The 21063-nt window shown below is 25.8% G+C and overlaps 2 protein-coding genes across 3 annotated transcripts in view; one reads left to right on the forward strand and one right to left on the reverse strand.

Annotated features, from left to right (window-relative positions):
* Positions 1-814, forward strand: part of LOC117178987 (RNA polymerase I-specific transcription initiation factor RRN3) — a 24300-nt gene extending 23486 nt beyond the window's left edge. For both annotated transcript variants that reach the window (XM_033370587.1, XM_033370588.1), the window contains exon 7: positions 334-814. In XM_033370587.1, coding sequence (XP_033226478.1) covers positions 334-767 — 434 coding nt within the window. In that variant the 3' untranslated portion in view covers positions 768-814. The remainder of the gene's footprint in view (positions 1-333) is intronic.
* Positions 815-4390: 3576 nt separating this feature from the next.
* The window catches only part of LOC117178759 (sn1-specific diacylglycerol lipase beta-like), a 68997-nt gene continuing 52324 nt past the window's right edge, over positions 4391-21063 (reverse strand). Inside the window, exons 5-14 of the mRNA XM_033370202.1 lie at positions 18560-18703; positions 18264-18432; positions 15122-15245; positions 14796-14939; positions 12011-12122; positions 11826-11918; positions 11582-11736; positions 8086-8226; positions 5322-5440; positions 4391-5059 (exon numbers count right to left, since the gene is read on the reverse strand). Coding sequence (XP_033226093.1) covers positions 4888-5059; positions 5322-5440; positions 8086-8226; positions 11582-11736; positions 11826-11918; positions 12011-12122; positions 14796-14939; positions 15122-15245; positions 18264-18432; positions 18560-18703 — 1373 coding nt within the window. The 3' untranslated portion in view covers positions 4391-4887. The remainder of the gene's footprint in view (positions 5060-5321; positions 5441-8085; positions 8227-11581; positions 11737-11825; positions 11919-12010; positions 12123-14795; positions 14940-15121; positions 15246-18263; positions 18433-18559; positions 18704-21063) is intronic.

Raw genomic sequence — 21063 nt, forward strand, 5'->3', positions numbered from 1 at the left:
CGTGATGAGAATGTATTCGTTAAAGCCGAAGGAGTTTTAACAAAAAAGAATTCACTATCACCAAATTACTGCTGTCGATGTTTAGACCTTTAGTTTTAAAAAAGCTTTGCACAAATGTAAGGAATATACAAAGACCGAGCGCGGAGCGCGAGATAGATATATTATCGAGTGCGAGAACCAACAGTCGCGCGCCCTAGGCGCGCTCAAACTAGCGAGCGGCGCGCGCTGCGCGGTATGAGGATGTTCCCGCGAAGCCGGCGGATTTTTTTATCAGACCTTCCCTACATTATATCTGCATTATAAATAATCGTTTAAACTCGCCTCCTTTTTCAGATCTCCTCTTTTTACAAGGCCTCAACCTGAACAAAATTGTCAGCTGCAGACTGAATCCCTTGAAGGTCTGCCAGCCGGCCGTTGTCCAAAATTTTGCAGCAGTAACCAGAAAGTACCAACTTGCTTATTGCTACACAGTGATTGAACACAATGCTCGCAACAATCTTCCCATCTACCAAATGGGAAATGTCACGACGATCACTCTCGATCCGTTTTTCCCGTTTGATCCTTACCTGTTGCAGTGGAGCGAGCATCGAATAAGTCCTCTCTATTACAGCAGTCAGTGTATGACTTTAAGTGTGGAAAGCCCGAAGAACAATCAGTACGAGGATGAGGACGACTTTATGGACGAATCCTTCTCGACTGACTCCAGTTCCCATAGTTACGTTGACAAATTTTCATATGGAACTTCACCAGGATTTATACAAACGTAAAAATGTAATATTTCCTTATCTTTCGTAATAAAAATATTAAAAAAAAAGAGTATTAATGCCACTGAGTCGCCGTGTTTCAATTTACACGGGGGTTTCGCATTAGTACTTACAATTTTAGAAAATCTCCAGTGTTGGAGTCGAGATTCTGAATACGTTCTAGTATTCGATAATTGGACAATTATTAGGGTGTCGAGTCAGGGTGGCCCACTCGGGAGAACCGGAAGAAAATTGTGACTGAAAAATTGTAAAGGGGAGATTTTTCGGCTTTTTACAATTAGCGCATTTTTTAGCTTGTAAATTTGTTCATAAATTTGATTTTTTTCTCCCTAAAAAATGCAGGTTTCTTTCATCAATATGTGAAGGGACTTATATAAAAATGGTCATGTAATTTAATTTTTATTGTAGAAAAAATTAATCTGGAACAACAAATGTAGAAGTTGATATTTCAACCAAAAAAATATTTTCATTTTTAAATAAAAACTGTTTTTGAAATAAATAATTCTATTTCGAATCAACGAGATGAGAGATTTTTCAGTTACGAGAGAGAGCAAAATTGTAAACAAGTCGTTAAATTTTGAAAGCAGAAAGATGAATTTTCAAATAAGAACATTATTTTTTCTGTCAGAAAGAACGAATGTTCAACCTGGAAAAAATATGGAATTGTCAGGGAATTTGTTTTAGTCAGGGTTTTTTTTAGAGCAGGCTTGATTTTTGTTTATACTGCAATATAAAGTTGAATAAGAACGACTTTTAATTTTTAAAAGTAGCTTTATATGACTATTTTTTATTGAAAATTGATCGTTTGGAGTTGAAAATTCTTGTATTTTGTAAAAAAAATCATCTACTTTGTTGAAAATTCGTTCTTTTTTATAGAAAATTATTTTTTTAAGTTGTGAATTTATCTATTTGGTGAAAAATTTATGAATTTGCTTAAAAAGTCGTCTTATTCGATCGTGTAATTTAATTTTTATTCCAGAAAATATTAATTCTAAACAATAAGTGTAGAAGGTAATATTTTAACCAATAAAGATTTTAATTTTTGTTTAGAAATAGCTGAGTTCAATAAAAAAGACAAGTTTTTCACTTTTCACATTTTGAAACAAATCAAAATGGATTTTCAAAAAAATAATTCTATTTTGAATCAACTAGATGAAAGATTTTTCAGTCACGAGAGAAAAAAATTGCAAATAAGTCGTTAAATTTTCAAGCAGAAAGATGAATTTTCAAATAAGAAAATGAGTTTTCTATCAGAAAGAACGAATTTTCAACCTGGAAAAACCCTTGGAATTATCATGGATTTCTTTTAGAGAAAACTTGATTTTTTTTTAAATTGAAAAATAAAATTAAATAGCAATGATCTTTAATTTGTAAAAGTAGCTTTATATAATATTTTTGGTTAAAAATGGATCGTTTTTAGTTGAAAATTCTTGTATTTTGTAAAAAATTCATATACTTTGTTGAAAATTCGTTCTTTTTGGTAGAAAGTTAATTATTTTAGTTGCGAATTTATCTATTTGGTGAACAATTTATGTATTTTGTTAAAAGTCGTCTTTGATTAAAAATTCATCTTTGATCAAAATTCATCTTTTTTCTTGAAAATTTAAGGACTTGTTTGCAGTTTTTCTCTCTCTTAACTAAAAATCTTTCTTATCTGAAAATTCGACTCATGCTGAAAAGTCGTATTTTTTGTTTAATTCGACTGTTCTTAATTAAAAATAAAAAACATTAGTTAAAAATTATTATTTTTTTGGTTGAAGATTCATCTTTTTATTTTAAAGTTTATTTATTTTTTTTAAATAAGCTATTTTGTTGAAAATTGAAGTATTTCTTATTTAAAAATTTTGTAGCTACATTTTTTTTTTGTTGAAAATTTATCTGTTTGATCGAATATTAATTTTTCTAATCAAAAATTTAACTATTCAATTTTTGTTTTGAAAGGTTATATATTTTAGTAGAAAATTCGCCTTTTATGATAGAAATTAATCTTCTTAGTTGAAATTTAATTTTTTTTGGTGGAAAATTCAACTATTACAGTTTAAGATTCGTAATTTTAGTTCGAAATTCATCACTGTTCTAAAAAGTAACTATTTTTTTGTAACTATTTTTTCTAAATATTATTTAGTTTCAACTAAAAATGTAACCATCTTAATTAAATGTTCCATTATTTTAGTTTAAAATGCAGGACGTTTTTTGAAGATTCGTCTTTTGTGTCGAAATTAATCTTTTGGGTTGAAAATATAATTTCTGGTTAAATATTGAATTATTCCAATAAAATATTCATCATATTAGTTAAAATTGATTGAAAATTATTTATTTTTTTAACTGAAAATTTAGATATTCCTTTTTTAGCAGAAAATTTAACCGAAAATTTAACTTGTGTATTTTTTGTTAAAAACTGATCGTTTTGAGTTGAAAATTCTTATAATTTGTTAAAAATTGATATATTTTTTTGAAAATTCGTTCTTTTTGGTAGAAAATTAATTTTTTTATTTGCAAATTTTTCAATTTGCTTAACAATTCATTCACTTTGTTGCAAAATATTTTTCTTTGATCAAAAACTAATCTTCTTGGAGAGAATTTCATCTTTTTGCTTGAAAATTTGACGAATTTTAAGCAATTTTTTCTCTCATAACTAAAAATCTTTCTTATCTGAAAAATTCAGCTCATGTTAAAAATTTGTCTCTTTTTTTGTTTAATTCAAATGTCTTTAATTCAAAATTAAAATATTTTTTGGTGGAATAAAAATTCAATTACTTGGTTAAAAGTTAAACTCTTTAGCTAAAAAATATTATTTTTTTTTTGGGTTGAAGATTCATATTTTTAATTGAAAATTCATCTCTTTTTTGAAAAAGGATCTATTTTGTTGAAAATTAATTTTTTTTTACTGAAAATTTAACTATTTTGTAGGTAAAAGTTTTTTTCTCAAATTATTGTATTTAACTATTTAATTTTTAGTTGAAAATTCGTCTTTTTAGGTAGAAATTAATCTTTTTGGTGGAAAATGTAGCTATTTCAGTTCAAGATTAATAATTTCAGTTCAAAATTCATCACCGTTTGAAAATGTAACAATTTTTTTTGAAAATTATTTTTGTTTGTTTGAAAATTATTTAGTTTGAACTGTAAATTTAACTATTCTCATTGAATATTCCACCATTTTTATTGAAAATTCAGGTATTTTGTTGAAAATTCGGTTTTTTTTTTTTTAAAGAAATTAATCTTCTGAATTGAAAAAAAACAAGATTTCTGGTTGAAAATGTAACTATTCCAGTAAAAGAATCATTATTTTGTTTCAAAATTCTTTAGTTAGGTTGAAAGCAAATTTTTGAAACCAAAATATAACCATTCCTTTTTCGGTAGAAAAGTAATCTTCATGTTTGAAAATTCATCCTTTTGATTGAAAATTAAATTACTTGTTTAAAAATCAAACTCTTTTCTCAAAAATTAATTTATTCCAGTTGGAGGTTCATTATTTTAGTTAAAAATTCATCACTGGTTGAAAGTTTTTTTTATAAGATGCTTGAAAATTATTTAAAAACCCATTATTGTTTAAAATAAATTTGGGTAAAAGAATTTTCGGATTAAAAAATATTTAGGGTCACGAAATGAGCAAAAATAATAGAGGAAATTTCAATACCTAAATTTCTTTTAGATTATTTATTAAGATTTACATTTCAAATGTTCGAAAATGAATTCTAGCTTTGAGGAATCCTTTCCAAAAATATATTTTTATTTTATTTTAATTTCCCAAGTTTTGAGTGGCCATCCTGATATAAACGAGAATGTTGAGTTATGCATATTAATTAAGATTTTATCAGATTTATTAAAAATGAAAATTTCCCGATACATTCATCTAGTATCAAAAATCGTCTTTATAATTCTTGCAGCTAGTTTTATTTATGTACATAAATGAGGAATATAAAAAATGGAATGAATCATGTTTTGCAAGTCTTACAAGGAGATTTCTTCGGAGATTTTCTATTTCAGATTTCTTTGATTTTTCTCGAGGTCTGTCTAAATTAAGGAACTTATTTTTTTAGAAATTTGTAAAAAAATATATATTCTTTCGAAGTCTGGCCTGGTGTAAAATTTGCTCATGAATGATGACGCAACTTTCCTTTGGCTATAATGCTTCCAAGTATTGAGGTAGCTCATCTTGTTGTCGAATTAATGTTGCTAAAGCGCCTTCTAAATTTTCGGGTAAATGATCGAGAAGCATTCTTGGCATTACTGTCATTTCCATAAAATCTTCTGGTTGCGCCCATCGCATCTCGTATTTTCGCTCTTTACTCTTCCTGTATTTGCAAAATAAAATTACTAGCGTATACTTTTTTTGTGTTGATTTTTAAAAAGTTTAAATAATTAAAAATTTAATACTTTTTAATGCGACTTTAAAAAAATTGATGATTTAAAATTAAGGTTCTTATGATTATGAACACTTCAAAATTGGCTTTTATTTCAATTGAAATAAAGTCTGAATTCAACTTTGTAGAATTAAAATGAATAATAAAAACCTTTTTTTAAATTAAAATTTCGAAAACTTGAAAGTATGTTTACTTCTTTTTCTCTGCGGGCGGTACTTTGTACTTCACGACATGAAGTATTCTGCCAGCAGTAAATAATCTTACTTCTGAAAATCTTCTTCTGGTAACGTCTCGTTCCAAAATCCTCGTTTCCTTAAAAATTAAATAATTATTAATAATAGAAGAATAAAAATTAATACAAATTAGCAATAAATTAGTTATTATTTGCCTCTTAATTAAAATGGTTCAATTACGAAGATTTGAAACTTTTATTTATTCAATTCTGAATATTAAGAATTAAAACTTTACAGATTGAAAGGCATATTTTAACAATTAAAAATTGAAAAGTTCTGCACAATATTCCAAATTAAATCACTTTGTTCACTGTTAGTCTCTTTTTAAGATTTTTGACAATTTTCCTGATTTTCCGCTCTTACCGTATTTGCTACAAGTGTAAATAATTTTATATATTTAAATTTCAAATCCAAAAAAGCTAATTTTAATTTAAAAATATTAATAGTTGAAAATTAGACAATTTTAGTTTTAAAACCTTAAATGTTAAATAGTTTTAATTCTGTTTGAAACGTTTAAATGGAGACAATAGTTGAAATTCTTTTTATTTAGAACATTCCAAAACGAATAAGTGTAATTTTATATATTTAAATAAGGACAATCCCAAATATAAATTGTTGAAAATTAAATAATTTCTGATTTAATCTAAAAATAAATTGAATCTCCAAATTGTATAAATTTTCAAGCCTTAATAAATAAATAAATACAATTTTAAACTAAAGTCTTTTATTGAAACCTACAAATTAAATAATTGAACATTTTCAAAATTAAAGATTGTTTTGAATGGAATCCTTTAAATTTAACGTTGAATTTTAGAAACGTTTAAAATGAATAGTTTCTGAGTCATAGAGTGAAAAATGGTATATTTTAAATTTAATTTCTGCGGTTCCGAGGTCTGCGAAAATTCAAATCTAATGTACGAAAAATAGCTTTTTTTATACAAATTATTAATAGAAGTTTATAGTTAATTTGTAAAATTAAGCCAAAGTGTCTGTCATTCAGTTTGAAGAGAAACAATTAAATTTTGGTAAGTACGGTCAGTTTTTCTTGCATAATTCTGAAATTCACAAATATAACTTTATTGTTTACTTAAAAAAATGCTAAAAGTACATGTTTTCAAAGGGTTTCTATTTTTTACAGCGAAAACTAAAAACTACCTTATTTTAAAATGAAATACACTATTTTGGAGAAATATCGTGTTATTTTTTTATTGAATTCAAATGTTTTTGATAAAAATTTTATCAGTTGAAGTTTCTTCTCTTCGGTTGAAAATTTATCTTCTATTTTTATTTATTTTTTTTATAATTTTGGTTAAAAACTGATTAAATAAAAATATTTTTTGGTGGAAATATCTACTATTACATTTCATTTTATTTGTTCAGAATTCATCTCTTTGGTTTAATATCAACTATTTTGGGGAAAATCAGTTTTTTTTTCGTTAAATTTGATTACCTGAAAATGTAACTGTCCATTTTTGGTAAAAAATGTATCTCTTTTAATTCAAAAATGAATCATTTAGGTGAAAATCCATGTATTTGATTGAAAATTCGTTTTTCTTTTCTTAAAAATTGATCTTTTTATTTGGAAATTCAACTATGTGTTTGAAAAGTCACTTTTTTTAAAAGAATATCATTCTTCTTTGTAAATCTATTTACTTTGGTTAAAATGTATTTATTTGGTTAAAAATTTAACTATGTTCTTACAAATTTAACTACTTTTCTAAAAACAAATTTTCAGTTAAAAATTAATTTTTTTGTTAAAAATGCAATTTTTTTGGTAGAAAATTAACTTTCTTGTTTGAAAATTCATCCTTTTTTGTTGAAAATTCATTATTTTTGGTTGAGAATTGAAATATTTTGTTCAAACCTCCCGTTATGCTTAAAATTTTTTTTATTGAAAATTGAACTATTTCATTTTTGACTACAATTTTTTTACAAACAAATTTATTTCTTTCGATGAAAATTTAACTCTTTAATTGATTATATAATTTTTGTTTGTTCAAAAACTGAAAAATTAAATATTTTTTAAGTTCGTCTTTTTTATTTAAATTTAACTGTTTTTTATTTAATATTAAAAATCTTTTTTGGTTAGGATATCAACTATTAAATTTTTTGTTGAAATTTCTTCTTTTTGGTTCCAAGTTTAGTTGAAAAATCATCTCTATGACTGAAAATTCAACTATTCTCTTGATAATTTCCCTTTTTTTTGGTTGGAAATAACGTTTTTTGACCGACAATTTAATTATTTCATTATTGTTCGAAAAGGTTTTCTTTTTCAGTTAACATTTTTTTTTTTACAAACTGAACTTTATTGTTAATAATTCAATTTTTTATCTGAACTATAAACTTTAATTAATAATTTGCATAGCAAGAGTTATTTTTCACTTATGCTATTTAAATTTTCGCAAATCTCAGATCCGAACAGATTGCTCACTCTGGAGAGTGATAAACTCCCCTATTTTCATTGTTCGAAATTTCAAATAATTCTGTATATTATTAAAAAGTTCCTGAACTTTAATATAATTGAAGATCGCCTGCTTTTAAATGTGTAATATTTAAAATAATTTAGTTTGAAAATCTCGAATAAAAACAATATCCGGAAATTTCTTTTTAATCGCTTATAAAAGTTTATTTTTTCCGAGATTTGAATAGACTCCCTACTATTTATAAACAGTTCTAAATAATAAATAATTTAATTTAATCAAAATTCGTAATTTAATTATTTACTGTTTGTCGTGTTGCTTCGACTAGCAACGGCAATTGGCCGGGTATTGAATTGATCGTGTTGCCATTTCTCCACGTTCTATTGAGATCTCTGTCAGGAACGCCGAACATAATGTATCCAAATCCATTCAGCACTACTCTGTACTGTAATCAAAATATTAAAATTATCAATTCAATTTTATTTTATTGATATGTCGCAGGTTAGAAAAAAATCTAAAAATCAGGGATTTTGAAAAAAATACAAAAGTCAGGTCACTTTTTAATTACTTATTGAAGATAAAGTCACTATAGCTTACTTCTTTAAATGAAAATATAACTTTAGTTACTTTTCTTTTTTTCACGGGTTGAGCACTATTGAACTCAGCTTTATACCTATTTCGGAATTTTCTTGACCTCTTTTAAAATATTTTCGGGTATTTTAAAGAATTGAAAGAAATTTTAAACAGATTTTAATAATTTGAAAGTTTTTTTTTTAATTTAACAAATTTAGGGATTTTCAAAAATTTTAAAAGATTTCAAAGATTTTGAAATGGTGTAGGGTTTTGTAAAAGATCCTAATTAAGTTTTCATGGATTTCAATCATTTGAAGGGACTCCAAAGGATTTTTAAGATTTTAGGATGTTTTAAAAAATTTCTATGAATTTCCAAAAGCCTAAAAAAAGTCTAAGAAATTTTTAATAGGTTTCCATAATTTTAGGGTGGATATTATAATAATTTTTAAAAAATTTCGGGGTATTTTTAGATTTTCCAATAACTTTCCAAGAATTGAAAAAAGTTTCAAGGGATTTAAAATATTTTAAGTTATTTAAAAATATTGCAAGAAATTTTTAAAAGATAAAAAAAATCCAAGAAGTTTTTGATAGATTGCAATAATTTTAAGGTAGGTGTTGCATGAGATTTAAAAAAACTTAGGGTATTTTTAAAAGTTTCAAAGAATTTTCCAGAATTTAAAAAAGTTTCAATTGATTAAAAATATTTTAGGGTATTATAAATGATTAGAAGAAATTTTTATTTTATCTCAATAATGTTAAGGTAGCTAGTCCAACCAATTTAAAACTTGAGGAATTTGGTAAAATTTTAAATACATATTTTAAGGAATATCCTAAGATTTTAAAGAATTTTATGATGTCAAAAGATTCCAAGCGATTTTCAAGAGCTTCAAAAATTCCCAAGGAATTCAAAGGAAAATTTGATAGGTTTCAATCGTTTGCAGGTAGGTATTCCAATGAATTAAAAAAGTTTGTGGGTATTCTTAAAGCTTCCAAGGAATTTCCCATAATTGAAAAAGTTGCAGGAATTTAAAATATTTTAGGGTATTTTAAAAAATTGCGAGGAATTTATAATCAATTTCAATAATTTTAAGGTAAGTAGTCCAATGAAATTAAAAATTAAAGAATTTGGTAGAATTTGAAATTTTTAAAAATATTTTAAGGAATATCCTAAGATTTTAAAAAATTTTAACAATTTCAGGATGTCAAAGAATTCCAAGGAATTTCAAAGGATTTTAAGAATTTTGAAATGTATACGGGTATTTTTTTAAATTCGAAGGAGTTTTTCAGGGCTTTATAAAATTTCAAAAGTGTTTAAAATATTTTAAATATTTGAGGGCATTTTGAAAAGATTTCACGGAATTTTTGATAGATTTCAGTCATTTAAAGGTAATTATTATAATGAATTGAAACAATCTCAGGTTATTTTATAAAGTACCAAGCAATTTCCCAAAATTTAAAAAAGTCTTTAGGGATTTAATATATTTTAGAGTATTTTAAAAGATTCCAAGGAATTTTAAATAGATTTCAATCATTTTAAGGCGGTTGTTCCAATGAATAAAAAATTTTTAGGGCATATTTAAAACTGCCAAACAAATTTACAGGAATTTAAAAAAGTCATATAATATTGTAATGATTTGTAATATATAAATATTTCAGTGAATTTTAAAAGATTCCACGGAATTTTTAAATAATTTCAATCACTTGATGGTCTTGATGGTTAATTCAAATCACTTGATTTAAAAGGTTTTCAAATATTTTGTCCTATTTTACAATAGCATAAGGGATTTAAAAGAAATGAAACAAATTTCAAGGGATTTAAAAACATTTTCCAAGATTTTGGGGAAATATCAGATTTCATGTACTTTCACAGGATTTTATAATGGTGTTGACGATTTTATAATGGTGGTGACTTAAATAATTTAAATGGTTTTTAAAGGGTTTTCAAAGGGTTTTCAAAAGAATATGAAGTTAGTCTTAAAAATTTCAAGAAACATTTAAGAGGTTTAAAAACTTTTAAAAGCTTGACAAATTTTAAAGAAAATTTAAAAAAAATGATGTCAAATCTTTTAGTCTATTTTTAATAGATTTCAAATATTTGAAGTGATTTCCAATTACAAGAAAATATTTGAAATGATTTGAAATATTTTCGGATATTATAAAACATTCTAAGGCATTTTATAGTAGTTTGAACATTTTCAAAACATTTTGAATTAGGTGAATGATTTTAAGGGAATGTAAACAAATTTAATGGGTGGTTGAAAAATTCCTTATAATTTCGGAAGGTTTGGAACAGCCTTATATGACCTATAAGGTTTAAGGAAATTTTGAAAGAATCCAAAGGATTTTATGAGATTTCCGGGAATTTCAATTATTTAAGAGGCTTCAAAGCTTTGGAGTTACTTTAATCAATTTCCTCGGATTTCAGGATATATCAAATTTCATGTACATATTTTTAAAAATCTAGGTCATTTTAAAAGATTCCCAGAAATTTTGAATAGATTTCAATAATTTAAAGGGCTTTGCAAAAATTTGAAAGGTTTTAGAGTCATGTTTAAAATTGCAAATCATTATCAAGAGCTTTTCAAAATATTAAGGGATTTGAAATATTTTAGGGTATTTTAAAAGATACCAAGACATTTTTAACAGCAAAAAAAATGTAAGATATTTGAAAAGTTTCTAAAGGAATTGTAATATTTTAAGATACTTTAAGAAAGATTCGGAGGAATTTTCAAGAGCCTTAAAAAATATAAGGGAATTCGACAAAATTTTAAAGGATTTGAAATATAGGGTATTTTAGAAGATTCTAAGGAATTTTCAAGATCTTTAAAATATGTTAAAAGTATTTTTAAAGATTTTATGGAATTTAAAGTATTTTAGACTTCAAGGAAATATTAAAGATTTCAAGGAACTTTCAATTCATTTCAGTAATTTAGTGGAATTTCAACAGATTTGAAATATTTTAAGCTATTTAAAAAGATCCGCAGGCGATTTAAAGACCTTCAGAAATGGTAAGAGATTAAAAAAATTTTTAAGGATTTGAAATATTTTAAGGTATTTAAACAGTATGCATTTTAAGGGTTGACGCTCCACTCATGGATTATGGCGTTCCCAGTTCAAATCCAGACTGAGGCAAATTTTTTATTATTCTTTAAAATTATATTTGTCCAAATATTAAGTAAGTGTCGATAAAATGATAATTTTTAATTAAAATAATTTAATTCACCTACCTTCGGTAGTCGGCAAGCTTGCAGAGTAATAAGTAAAGAAGTTCTAAAATTTTCTATACTATCGACACTCAACCTCATCACAAAATCATCACCGAGGCCTATCGTTAGTACAAATTCTTCTGTTATTTTGGCAGCTTCTCTGCTAAGCAAGCCAGCTACGAAAAATTAATTTGATTATATAAAAATTTTAATAAATTTAATTTCAGATTTAAATTAAATCGCGTGAGGAAATATGGAAAATTACCTGGTGTTGAAAATGCATAAACTCTTATACTTGGATATTTTGGACGCAGCAATAAACCTAGTAAAACTGATAATCCGGCTCCTAAACTGTGTCCTTTAAAGAAGGAAAAAATATAAATTTTTTACAATTAAAATTAGAAAATATTTACCAATGGATTTATATTTATTTTTATCTTATATTCTCACCAGTTACTGTTAAATTGTAACGGGGATATTTTTCAAAAGCATTTTGCAAAACTTTGTACTGATTTAGTTGCTTTAAAAGTAACTTTGCTCCTATTATCATTCCTCTGTGAGCCTGAAATAAAACATGAAAAGCAAAATTAATATTTCTTAAAATTATGTTTCGACATTGGGAAGCAATGAAATCAAGATCTTCAAAAATTGAGTTCTTTTTAAATATGCTTTTCAAAAGTGAAACGCTCAGAAAGAAATTATTTTAATTTAAACTCTTTTTAAAATTAAGCGACAGATAAAACAAAAATTCTATTTAAAACTGAAAACAGGCTTTTAAATAACGAGAATAACTATTAAACTATATTAGAGGCATGGCACACTTGCCTCTATTTCCCTATTTATTTAGTTAAACATTAAAATTATCTGTTAAAAAAATCATATTTTTTCGAAAATTCAACTGTTTCGCTGAATATTCGTCTTTTTGGATAGAAAGTTTGTCATTTTGGATTAAAAATTCAATTACTTGATTTAAATAAAAACAATTTTTTTGAAGTTTAATCAATTTAAATTTAACTTTTTAACTATTTTTTAGAATCATTTTTTGTTATTTGCAATTGAACATTCTTCCATCTCGCTTAAGAATTTATCTTTTTGATAGAAAAATCATTTGTTGTTGAAAATGAATCTTTCTAGCTTTAAAATTTAATTTAATAACAAAATTTAATTTAATTTAAAAATAAATTTGATAAAAAAGTTGTTATTAAAATAAAGTTTGTTGTTGAAAATTTAACTTTTTAGGTTGAAAATTTATTTGTATCTTAAAGAATTCATCTAAAAATTTAATGAAAATTTTTCAAATAGTTTTATAACTCTTAGTCTTTTTTTGTTTGTTAAAAAGTTAATATTTTTTGGTTTACAGGTCAAATATTTGTGCGAATATTAACTTTTTTGTTGGAAATTCGTCTTTTTGAGGTTTCAAAGTCAAGGGATTTCTGAAACATTCGTCCTTTTAGCTTGGAGATTCAACTCTTTTGTTTGAAAATTCGTCTCGTTTGGTAGAAAATATTTTTTGTTGGAAAATTAACTATTGTGTAGAAAATCCGTCATTTTTTTTAACTTGACTGTTTCTTATTTTAAATAATTTTTTTTGGTTACACATTTAATTATTTTTTTGATCATTTATTTTGTTTTCGCTTGAAAATTAATTTTTTAAAGTGCAAATTTATCTATGTAAGCTGTTTTTTTGTTGAACTCAACAGTTTTTTATTTTAAACTAAAATCTTTGTTTATTTAAATATGAACTACTTAGTTGAAATTTGAACTTCATTGTGAAAAATTATTTTTAAAAAAAGATTTATCTCTGTAGTTTAAAATTTAACTATATTGTTGAAAAATATTTTTTTTCTTTAAGATTATTTCGTAAACTGTAAATTCAAGTAGGTGGTTGAAAGTTCATGTATTTTGTTAAAAATGCTTATTTTTAGTTTAATTGATCTTTTCTTAATTGATAGTTAATATTTTTGTTATAAAAGTCACCTTTCTTGGTTTAAAATTGACTTTTTTGTTGAAAATTGAGCTATTTGTTAAAAATCCGAACTAATAGGTTGAGAATTGGTATTTTTAGATTGAAATTTTAACAATAGGGTTAAAAGTACTTAATATTTTGCAAATTCAAGTATCTGGTTAAAAATTCATATTTTTGGTTAAAAATGAACTTTTTTATTAAAAATTCATCCATTTGCGTTTTCAAGTCAATGGGTTTCTAAAACTTTCAACTTTTTAGCTTAAAACCCCACTGCTTTTTTGGTTGGGATATCTATTACTTAGGAGAAATTTGAACTTTTAAGTAACAAATTAATTTTATTATTTGAAGATTCATCTCTTTGGTTTAAAATTTTACTACATTGTTGAAAAATAGTTTTTTTTTTGTTCAAGATTAATTTCCTAAACTGAAAATTCAACTAGATGGTTGAAAGTTTATTTATTCAGTTGAAATTTTTTGGCTAAAAATTATATTTTTCGTTGAGAATTAATCTTTTTGGATTAAAAACTCATCTTTTTAGTAGAAAAGTCATCTTTATTGCCTGGAAATGAATTTTTTTCGTTAAAAATCCTGCGTTTTAGGCATCTTTTTATTTGAAAATTCGACCTTTGGAAATGAGTCTTTGTTGATTAAAAATTCAACTATATGGTTAAAATTTCAAATCATAGATTGAACATTGGTCTTTTTAGCTTGAAATTTTAACAATTTGGTTAAAAATTATTATTGATTGTAAAATCATCTATTTGGTTAAAAATTAATATTTCTTGGTTAAAAATGAACTTTTTTGTTAAAAATTTATCTTTTCGCGTTTGAAGTCAATGTTTTTCTAAAATATTCAACTTTACAGCTTAAAACCCACTGGTATGTTTAAATTGCATCTCTTTTAGTAAAAAATAATATTTTTTGGTTGGAAGTTTTCCCTATTTGGTTGAAAATGCAACATATTTTGACTTGAAATCTTACGAATTTAGAGCATTAATTTTTTTCATAGAATTTAGTTTCCTACTTAATTAAAAAATGACCCTATTTTTTCCGTTTTGAGATCGTTTTGGACTGTGAAGACTGTTGATATTAATTATTATATTATTAATAATTATATAAATATTGAAAAAATACACATTTTAAATTCTCTGTCACAGTTTTCATTTCAATGAAATTGTAAACAAATATAAATAAATATTAAATAATGATTATATTTCTGGTTCATTATGACGTTGATTGTAATTCATTACATGTGTAATTTTAACTTACCATACTACCAGGTGGAAGACCTTCAATTTCAAAAGAGTCTGAAGCGGCAGCAATATCGGTAATTATATCCCTTAATGATAGTGATCCTCGGATGACTATTACAATACTTGCGGTTTTGTGATCAGCAATCACGCAGAAAGGTATCTGTTCAAATTACATATTTAATTTCAAATTAGTTAAAAGTGTTTGTTTAATTTCTCAAGCTTGTAATTGAAAAAAAATCAATCCTACAGATAACCAATAATTTAACTAATATATTTATTCATTGTTCTGAACTATATTTTCTAGAAATATTATTCTTATTATTATTATTATTATTTGTATACCTCACACAGATGATTTCTGAAAGATGCGAACAGAATATCATCGTCAGTTAATTTCGAGAGATATTTAACGCCAGAAAGATTACACAGGCAACAATTGTCTTCTAAAACAATATTGCGTTTTCTCCTACAAAAAAGAAGATATTTAAAAAAATTGAGTTCATAAGAAAATTATTAATTGACCCAAAATTTTGACATTTTAGAGGTATTAACGTAATTTTTAATAATTAATTGGAGATTTTTTAAAGTTCAGAGTTGTGAAATTTATTTTTATGTTAATATCTGAGGGTGGCCGCTGGTCAGCGAAAATCAGGGAAGAATCAAGGGGTTTGAAAAAAATTTCTAATGTGAGGAAAATTCTGTAAGAATCACTTTAAGTTACTGTCAAGAAATTTTAACATCACTTTTCAGTCAATTTTTTAGCTAAAGTTCCTATAGTCACTTTTTTAAATGATAAGATCACTTTAGTCACTTTTCTTTGAATAAATTAACCAACTGGTTAACCACTATAACATTCAGATCTATACCTATTTCTAGAGTTTCTTGAATTCTTTTGAAATCTTTTAGGATATTTTTAAAAATTCCAAGAAATTTTAAACAGAATTCAATAATTTGAAGAGGTTTTAAAGGACTTAAAAGATTATAGTGTATTTTTAACAATTCCAAGGAATTAAAAATATTTCACAGATTCTGTTAATATTTTAGTGTATTTTAAAAGAATCCAAGGAATTTTTAATGGATTTCAATAATTTGAAGATTTTCCAAATGATATAAAAGATTTTAGGGTATTTTAAAAACTTGGATTGAAATCCTCGGAAATTTTATAAAATCTCTGGAAGTTTTTCAAAATATCTTAAAACTTTATAGGCCCTATAAAAATATTCTAAAGGATTTGAAATATCTTAGGGTATTTTTAATATGCTTCCATAATTTTTGCTTTTTTTAAAGACCTGTAAGATTTGAGGACATTTTTAAAAATTACCAGCAATTTCCTAAAGATTTAAAACGTGTCATGGGATTTAAAAAGATTTGAAAGAATATCAAATACCTTAGGTTATTATAAATATATTTCAATAATTTCAAATGATTTTAAAGGATTCGCAAAATTTAAGGAAATTTTCTAAAATTCTAAGGAATTTGTAAGAGCTTGGAAAAGTTTTAAGAGATTTTAAAAGATTGTAAAGTATTTGAAATATTGCAGTGTATTTAAAAATATTCCATATTTTAAAAGATTCTAAGGAATTTTTTTATTGCGTTTCAAGTATTTAATGGGATTTTAAAAGATTTTAAGTATTCTACCCAGAGAAAAAGAACCGATAGAAAGCGATTTGGTTGGAATTGCGTATCTGTCATTTGCAGATTTAAATAATGAAAATGTAATAGGTTGGCCACATTTTTAATGGGTCACCTCTGCGCGGTGGTTTAAATCTGCCATTCCAAATTCCTAAAAATGCTGAGTGAATAAAGTTGACCTGAAAATAAATAGTCTGTAAATAAAAGTAGACTACATGTATGTCAGGATTTTTTTAAAAGTTGCCCATGGAAATATTTTTTAATAAATAATTTGAAATATTTGAATTAAATTTGTTTTTTCTTAATTAATAATTTTTTATTGGTACTATCGTTTCTCTATCGGTGAATGCTGATTCATAATCGCTACTGAATGGGTCCGAGAAAAAAATTACGTGGCGGATTAAAAAAGTTGATTTCTCATTCAAAACTCACTCTAACCCATGGGCGGTTATCTGTAATTCCAGTGACAGATACGCAATTCAAAAAAGCTCAAAACCCTTTAAAATGCAAGTGAATGGATTTGATGGGATTTAAAAGGGTTAGAAATATTTTGGGACATTTAAAAAGATTCCAAAGAATTTTGGATTGATTTTAATTACTTAAGAAGGTTCAAAGGATTTCTAATATCTTTAGTGTTTTTTCAAAAGATACTAAGAAATTTTAAAATGCTCTCCGGTATATTGAATTTCAAAGTATTTGAAATATTGTAGTGAATTTCACAAGATTCCAAGATTTTTAAATTGATTTTAATAATTTCAAGGGATTTCAAATGATTTGAAATCCTTCGGGGTAGTTTAAAATATTCCAAGTTATTTCAAGAGGATTTTAATCATTTTCCGGGATTTTTAAAGCTCTTAAGATATTTTTGATAAATTTTCCAGCATCTCAGAAACAATCAGATTTTAAGAGATATTCAAATATTTTCTGCTTGTCATTTTAATTCATCTGGGATTGACCCTGAATTATTATTTATTTATCCTGAATTCTTTTAAATTCTTTGGAATTCACTTGGACTTTTTAAATTCTCTGGAATTCTCCTGGATTTGGTAAATTCTTTCCAATTCACTTGTTACTAATCAATTAAATGATTTTTTAAACTTTAAGTTTTTATTTCATTCATCCTGTAGTCTTTTAAACTCCCTTTAATTATTAGGCATTTCATAAATATATTTTGAATGCCCATGCATTTTTCTAAACTTTTTTTAAACCTGCTGAATTCAATGATTTTTTTATACTTGCAAATTGTTTTCAATTCACTTAAATTTGTATGCATTTCATAGAATTCTGCTCTTTTCCCTAGAATTTCTCGAAATTCCAAATTTACTGAAATCAGTAGAATTGCTTCATATTTTTCAATTCAGTTGAATTCTTTTAAATGTTGCTTGAATTGTTTTGAAATTTTATGAATATATCCTGAATTTGTTAAAATTCACCTGGAATTTTTATAAATTGCATAGAATTCTTTTGAATTGTTTGAAATTTAAAAGAATATTAGTCACATTATTAATGCACATTTATCACTTTTAGTTACTTTTTGTGTTAGAAATGAGTAACTTTTGATCACTTTTTCACACATTTAAATTAATTTAGGCTGTGGGAGTCCTGAGAGTAATAAATTAAAAATGATTTAATTCTATTCAAACAAGACTCTATTTTAAAAAATTAACAAGATTAGAATTGTGTTCTTTAAATATTATCAGTCAGGGAAAGTCAGGGAATTTTGAAAATAAAGTTTTTCGGCCACCATCTTTACTTTCAAGATTAGCGATGTCAAGTCTGCTTCTTATGTTAATAAAATAATAAAAAAAAATATTTAAAAAATAATAAAAAGAGGTATAAAATGAAGAAATACCTAAAGCATGCACAACAGGTCATGCCGCTAATTAAACGAAAACAGCCTGTGCAAGCATTTTGGTATATGACAAAAAGCCAGCCATAGGAGGCAATTGATAGCTGCATATAATGATGTGCCCAATCCAAGGACATCCAGTTGGGGACACCAGCAAAAATGCTTTGTGAATCTGCAAAACTTTTTATTTTAACAAAAAGTAATTTATTGGTTTTTAAATACATCATTCTCGCTCATCTGCATTTGCATATTTTGCGTATAAGTCTTTTGAAAGAAACTAAAAGTGAAAATTTGCATACCAGAGGTGTATTTTGGTCTTTCTAAAATGTTGAGTCTTCGTAATTCAAGGGTTTCACGTTTCTGACGAACTCTGAGGAGCACACATCCTGCCATCACGTCTGAAGGCACCAAATCAGTTCCGCGAAAAAGAGCAGTCAGCAATCCTAAAGTGCAAATTTATTTTTTCATTTAATAGCATTATTTAATTTGGGAAAAGAATTTTTTTTTTAAATCTGAATTAAAACCTTAGGAGTCCTCCATAAACTACGTTACCAATTTAAGGAGGTTGGAGCAAAGATATTTTTGGTTGGAGTTACGCCAAAAAATGTGGTTGTTAACAGGTTGGGAGGGAAGGGGGGTTCCAGTGGAAGTAACGTTACAAATTCAGATAACATTTAGTACGTTCCTTGATAATAAAATTGGAAGAAAGTTTGAAACTTTTGAGAAAGATGTCCCGGCAATGGCAACCCAGTGAGCACCAAATTTGGCGACGTCTTTACGACATCGTTACGAAATCGTTACGACAACTTTACGACATCCTATGTCCATGTCGTTTCGGTGTCTTTACGATATCGTAAAGACATCGTCAGATCATACGACTTATTTACGATATCGTAAAGACACCTTAACGACATTGACATAGGATGTCGTAAAGTTGTCGTAAAGATGTAACGATGTCGTAAAGACGTCGCCAAACTTTGTGCCCACTGGGAAAGTTCAATAATAAATTAACAAGTTCGAAAATCCCTTTCATATTCCTCTCTTTCCTCCTTTTTGAACAATATCTCTTTTTTTGCTCCTATTTTCAAGAAATTTACCCCTTTTCTCGATTTTTCGTTTACATTTTTGTCTGGATTAAAAATTCTACCATTTGGTTGAAAATTTAATTATTTTGTTGATAATGTAACTATTTTGTTAAAAAGTCATAATTTTTGGTCAAAATTCAACAACTTAGTTGAAAGTTGAACTACTTTATTAAAAAATTTATTTTTGGGTTGAAGATTCATCTCTTTGGTAACTTTAGTTGAAAATTTAAGTATTTCGTTGCAAATTCGTTTCTTTCTTGGTTGAAAATTAAATTTTTTTTACACTGTAAATTTAAGAATTTTTTGTTAACAGTTCTCTTTTCTTGTTGAAAAATCATGTATTCTTTTGAAAATTTGTGTTTTTTGGTAGGAACTTAATCTTCTTACAAGGAAACGATCAATTATTTTCTTTCAAATCAATTGGAATTTATTATCCTTTGAACTGAACTTCGAGCGAAAAAAACTAATTTTTTTTTTCTTGAAATTTTTCGATATAATAATGGACAGTTTTATTAAATCTACGAAAAACTCTTCTGTTATAAAGTTATGAGGAAATTGATGTTGACGTAATTCAGCATTTTTGTGAAAAAAAATCTTTAGTGCGTAAACTACCGCTGTATTACATTTATTAAAATATTTACAAAAGGAATAAAAATTTTAGCTTATTTTTGGAATCCAATAGTGAGAAACTTCGGGTGCGCATTTAAATATTCTGTTCAAAGATCAAAAAACTGGAATTCCCCATTCTAATTGTAAGAGGGTAAACTGACCTTGCGTTAGTTCCACTTTTTAATTCCACGCAATGTTTATTATTAGTTGTAATAAGTACTTAAATTAGTATGCAAAACAAATTTTTGTCCCGTATTATTCTCATTTACAACTCAGTAGGTTAAGGAGGTGAAAAAAACCCCTAAATATCATCCCCAAAAATAATGTTTCAATTGTCAGCTATGAACAGACACATAATTGAAACCAAATAGCTGTAAATTAATTATTCTTTTGGATTCCAAGGATAAGCTGAAATTGTATTTTTAAAAAATAATTTAATAAATGGAATGCAGGGGCAGTTTATCCATTAAAGATTTTTTTCTCGAAAATGTTGAAATACTTCAACATCAATTTCCTCTTAACTTTATAAAAATATAGGTTTTTCGCAGATTTAATTGAACTGTCAATTTTTGTAACGAAAAATTTGAAAAAAATATTAGTTTTTGCTCCCTAAAACATAGGGATAGCCTCTTCCAAAGTTAAAAATATCTTGCACATATTAGAAGTTCAAAGGAAAATAAAATGCAATTAATTTGAAAGAAAATAATTGATTCATTTACTTTAAAATTGACAAAAATAATTTTTGGGGGTGAATTTCAAGGGTTGCTTTTACTCCTTAGAAGTGTTTTTCCACAAATAAAAAAAAAAGTGTCGCTTAATTTTTGACGCCCTACAACATATATAAAGTTGGAAAGGATCGGAGGGGTGTACCTTGAAAGGTTTCCTTGTTAGTTAAAAAGTAATCTTTCTCGTTAAAAATTCATATTTTTTTATTGCATTCAACTATTTTCTGTTCAAAATTACAATTGTTTTGGTTAAAATTTAAAAAATTACACGTTTCATTGAGAATTAGTGTTTTATATTTGAAAATTCAACAACCAGCTGAAAAGTTGAACTTCATACTTTGTTAAAAATCAATTATTTTTGTGAAGGTTCATCATTTTATTCGA

This window comes from Belonocnema kinseyi, chromosome 8 (assembly GCF_010883055.1).
Source record: "Belonocnema kinseyi isolate 2016_QV_RU_SX_M_011 chromosome 8, B_treatae_v1, whole genome shotgun sequence".
Lineage (NCBI taxonomy): Eukaryota > Metazoa > Arthropoda > Insecta > Hymenoptera > Cynipidae > Belonocnema > Belonocnema kinseyi.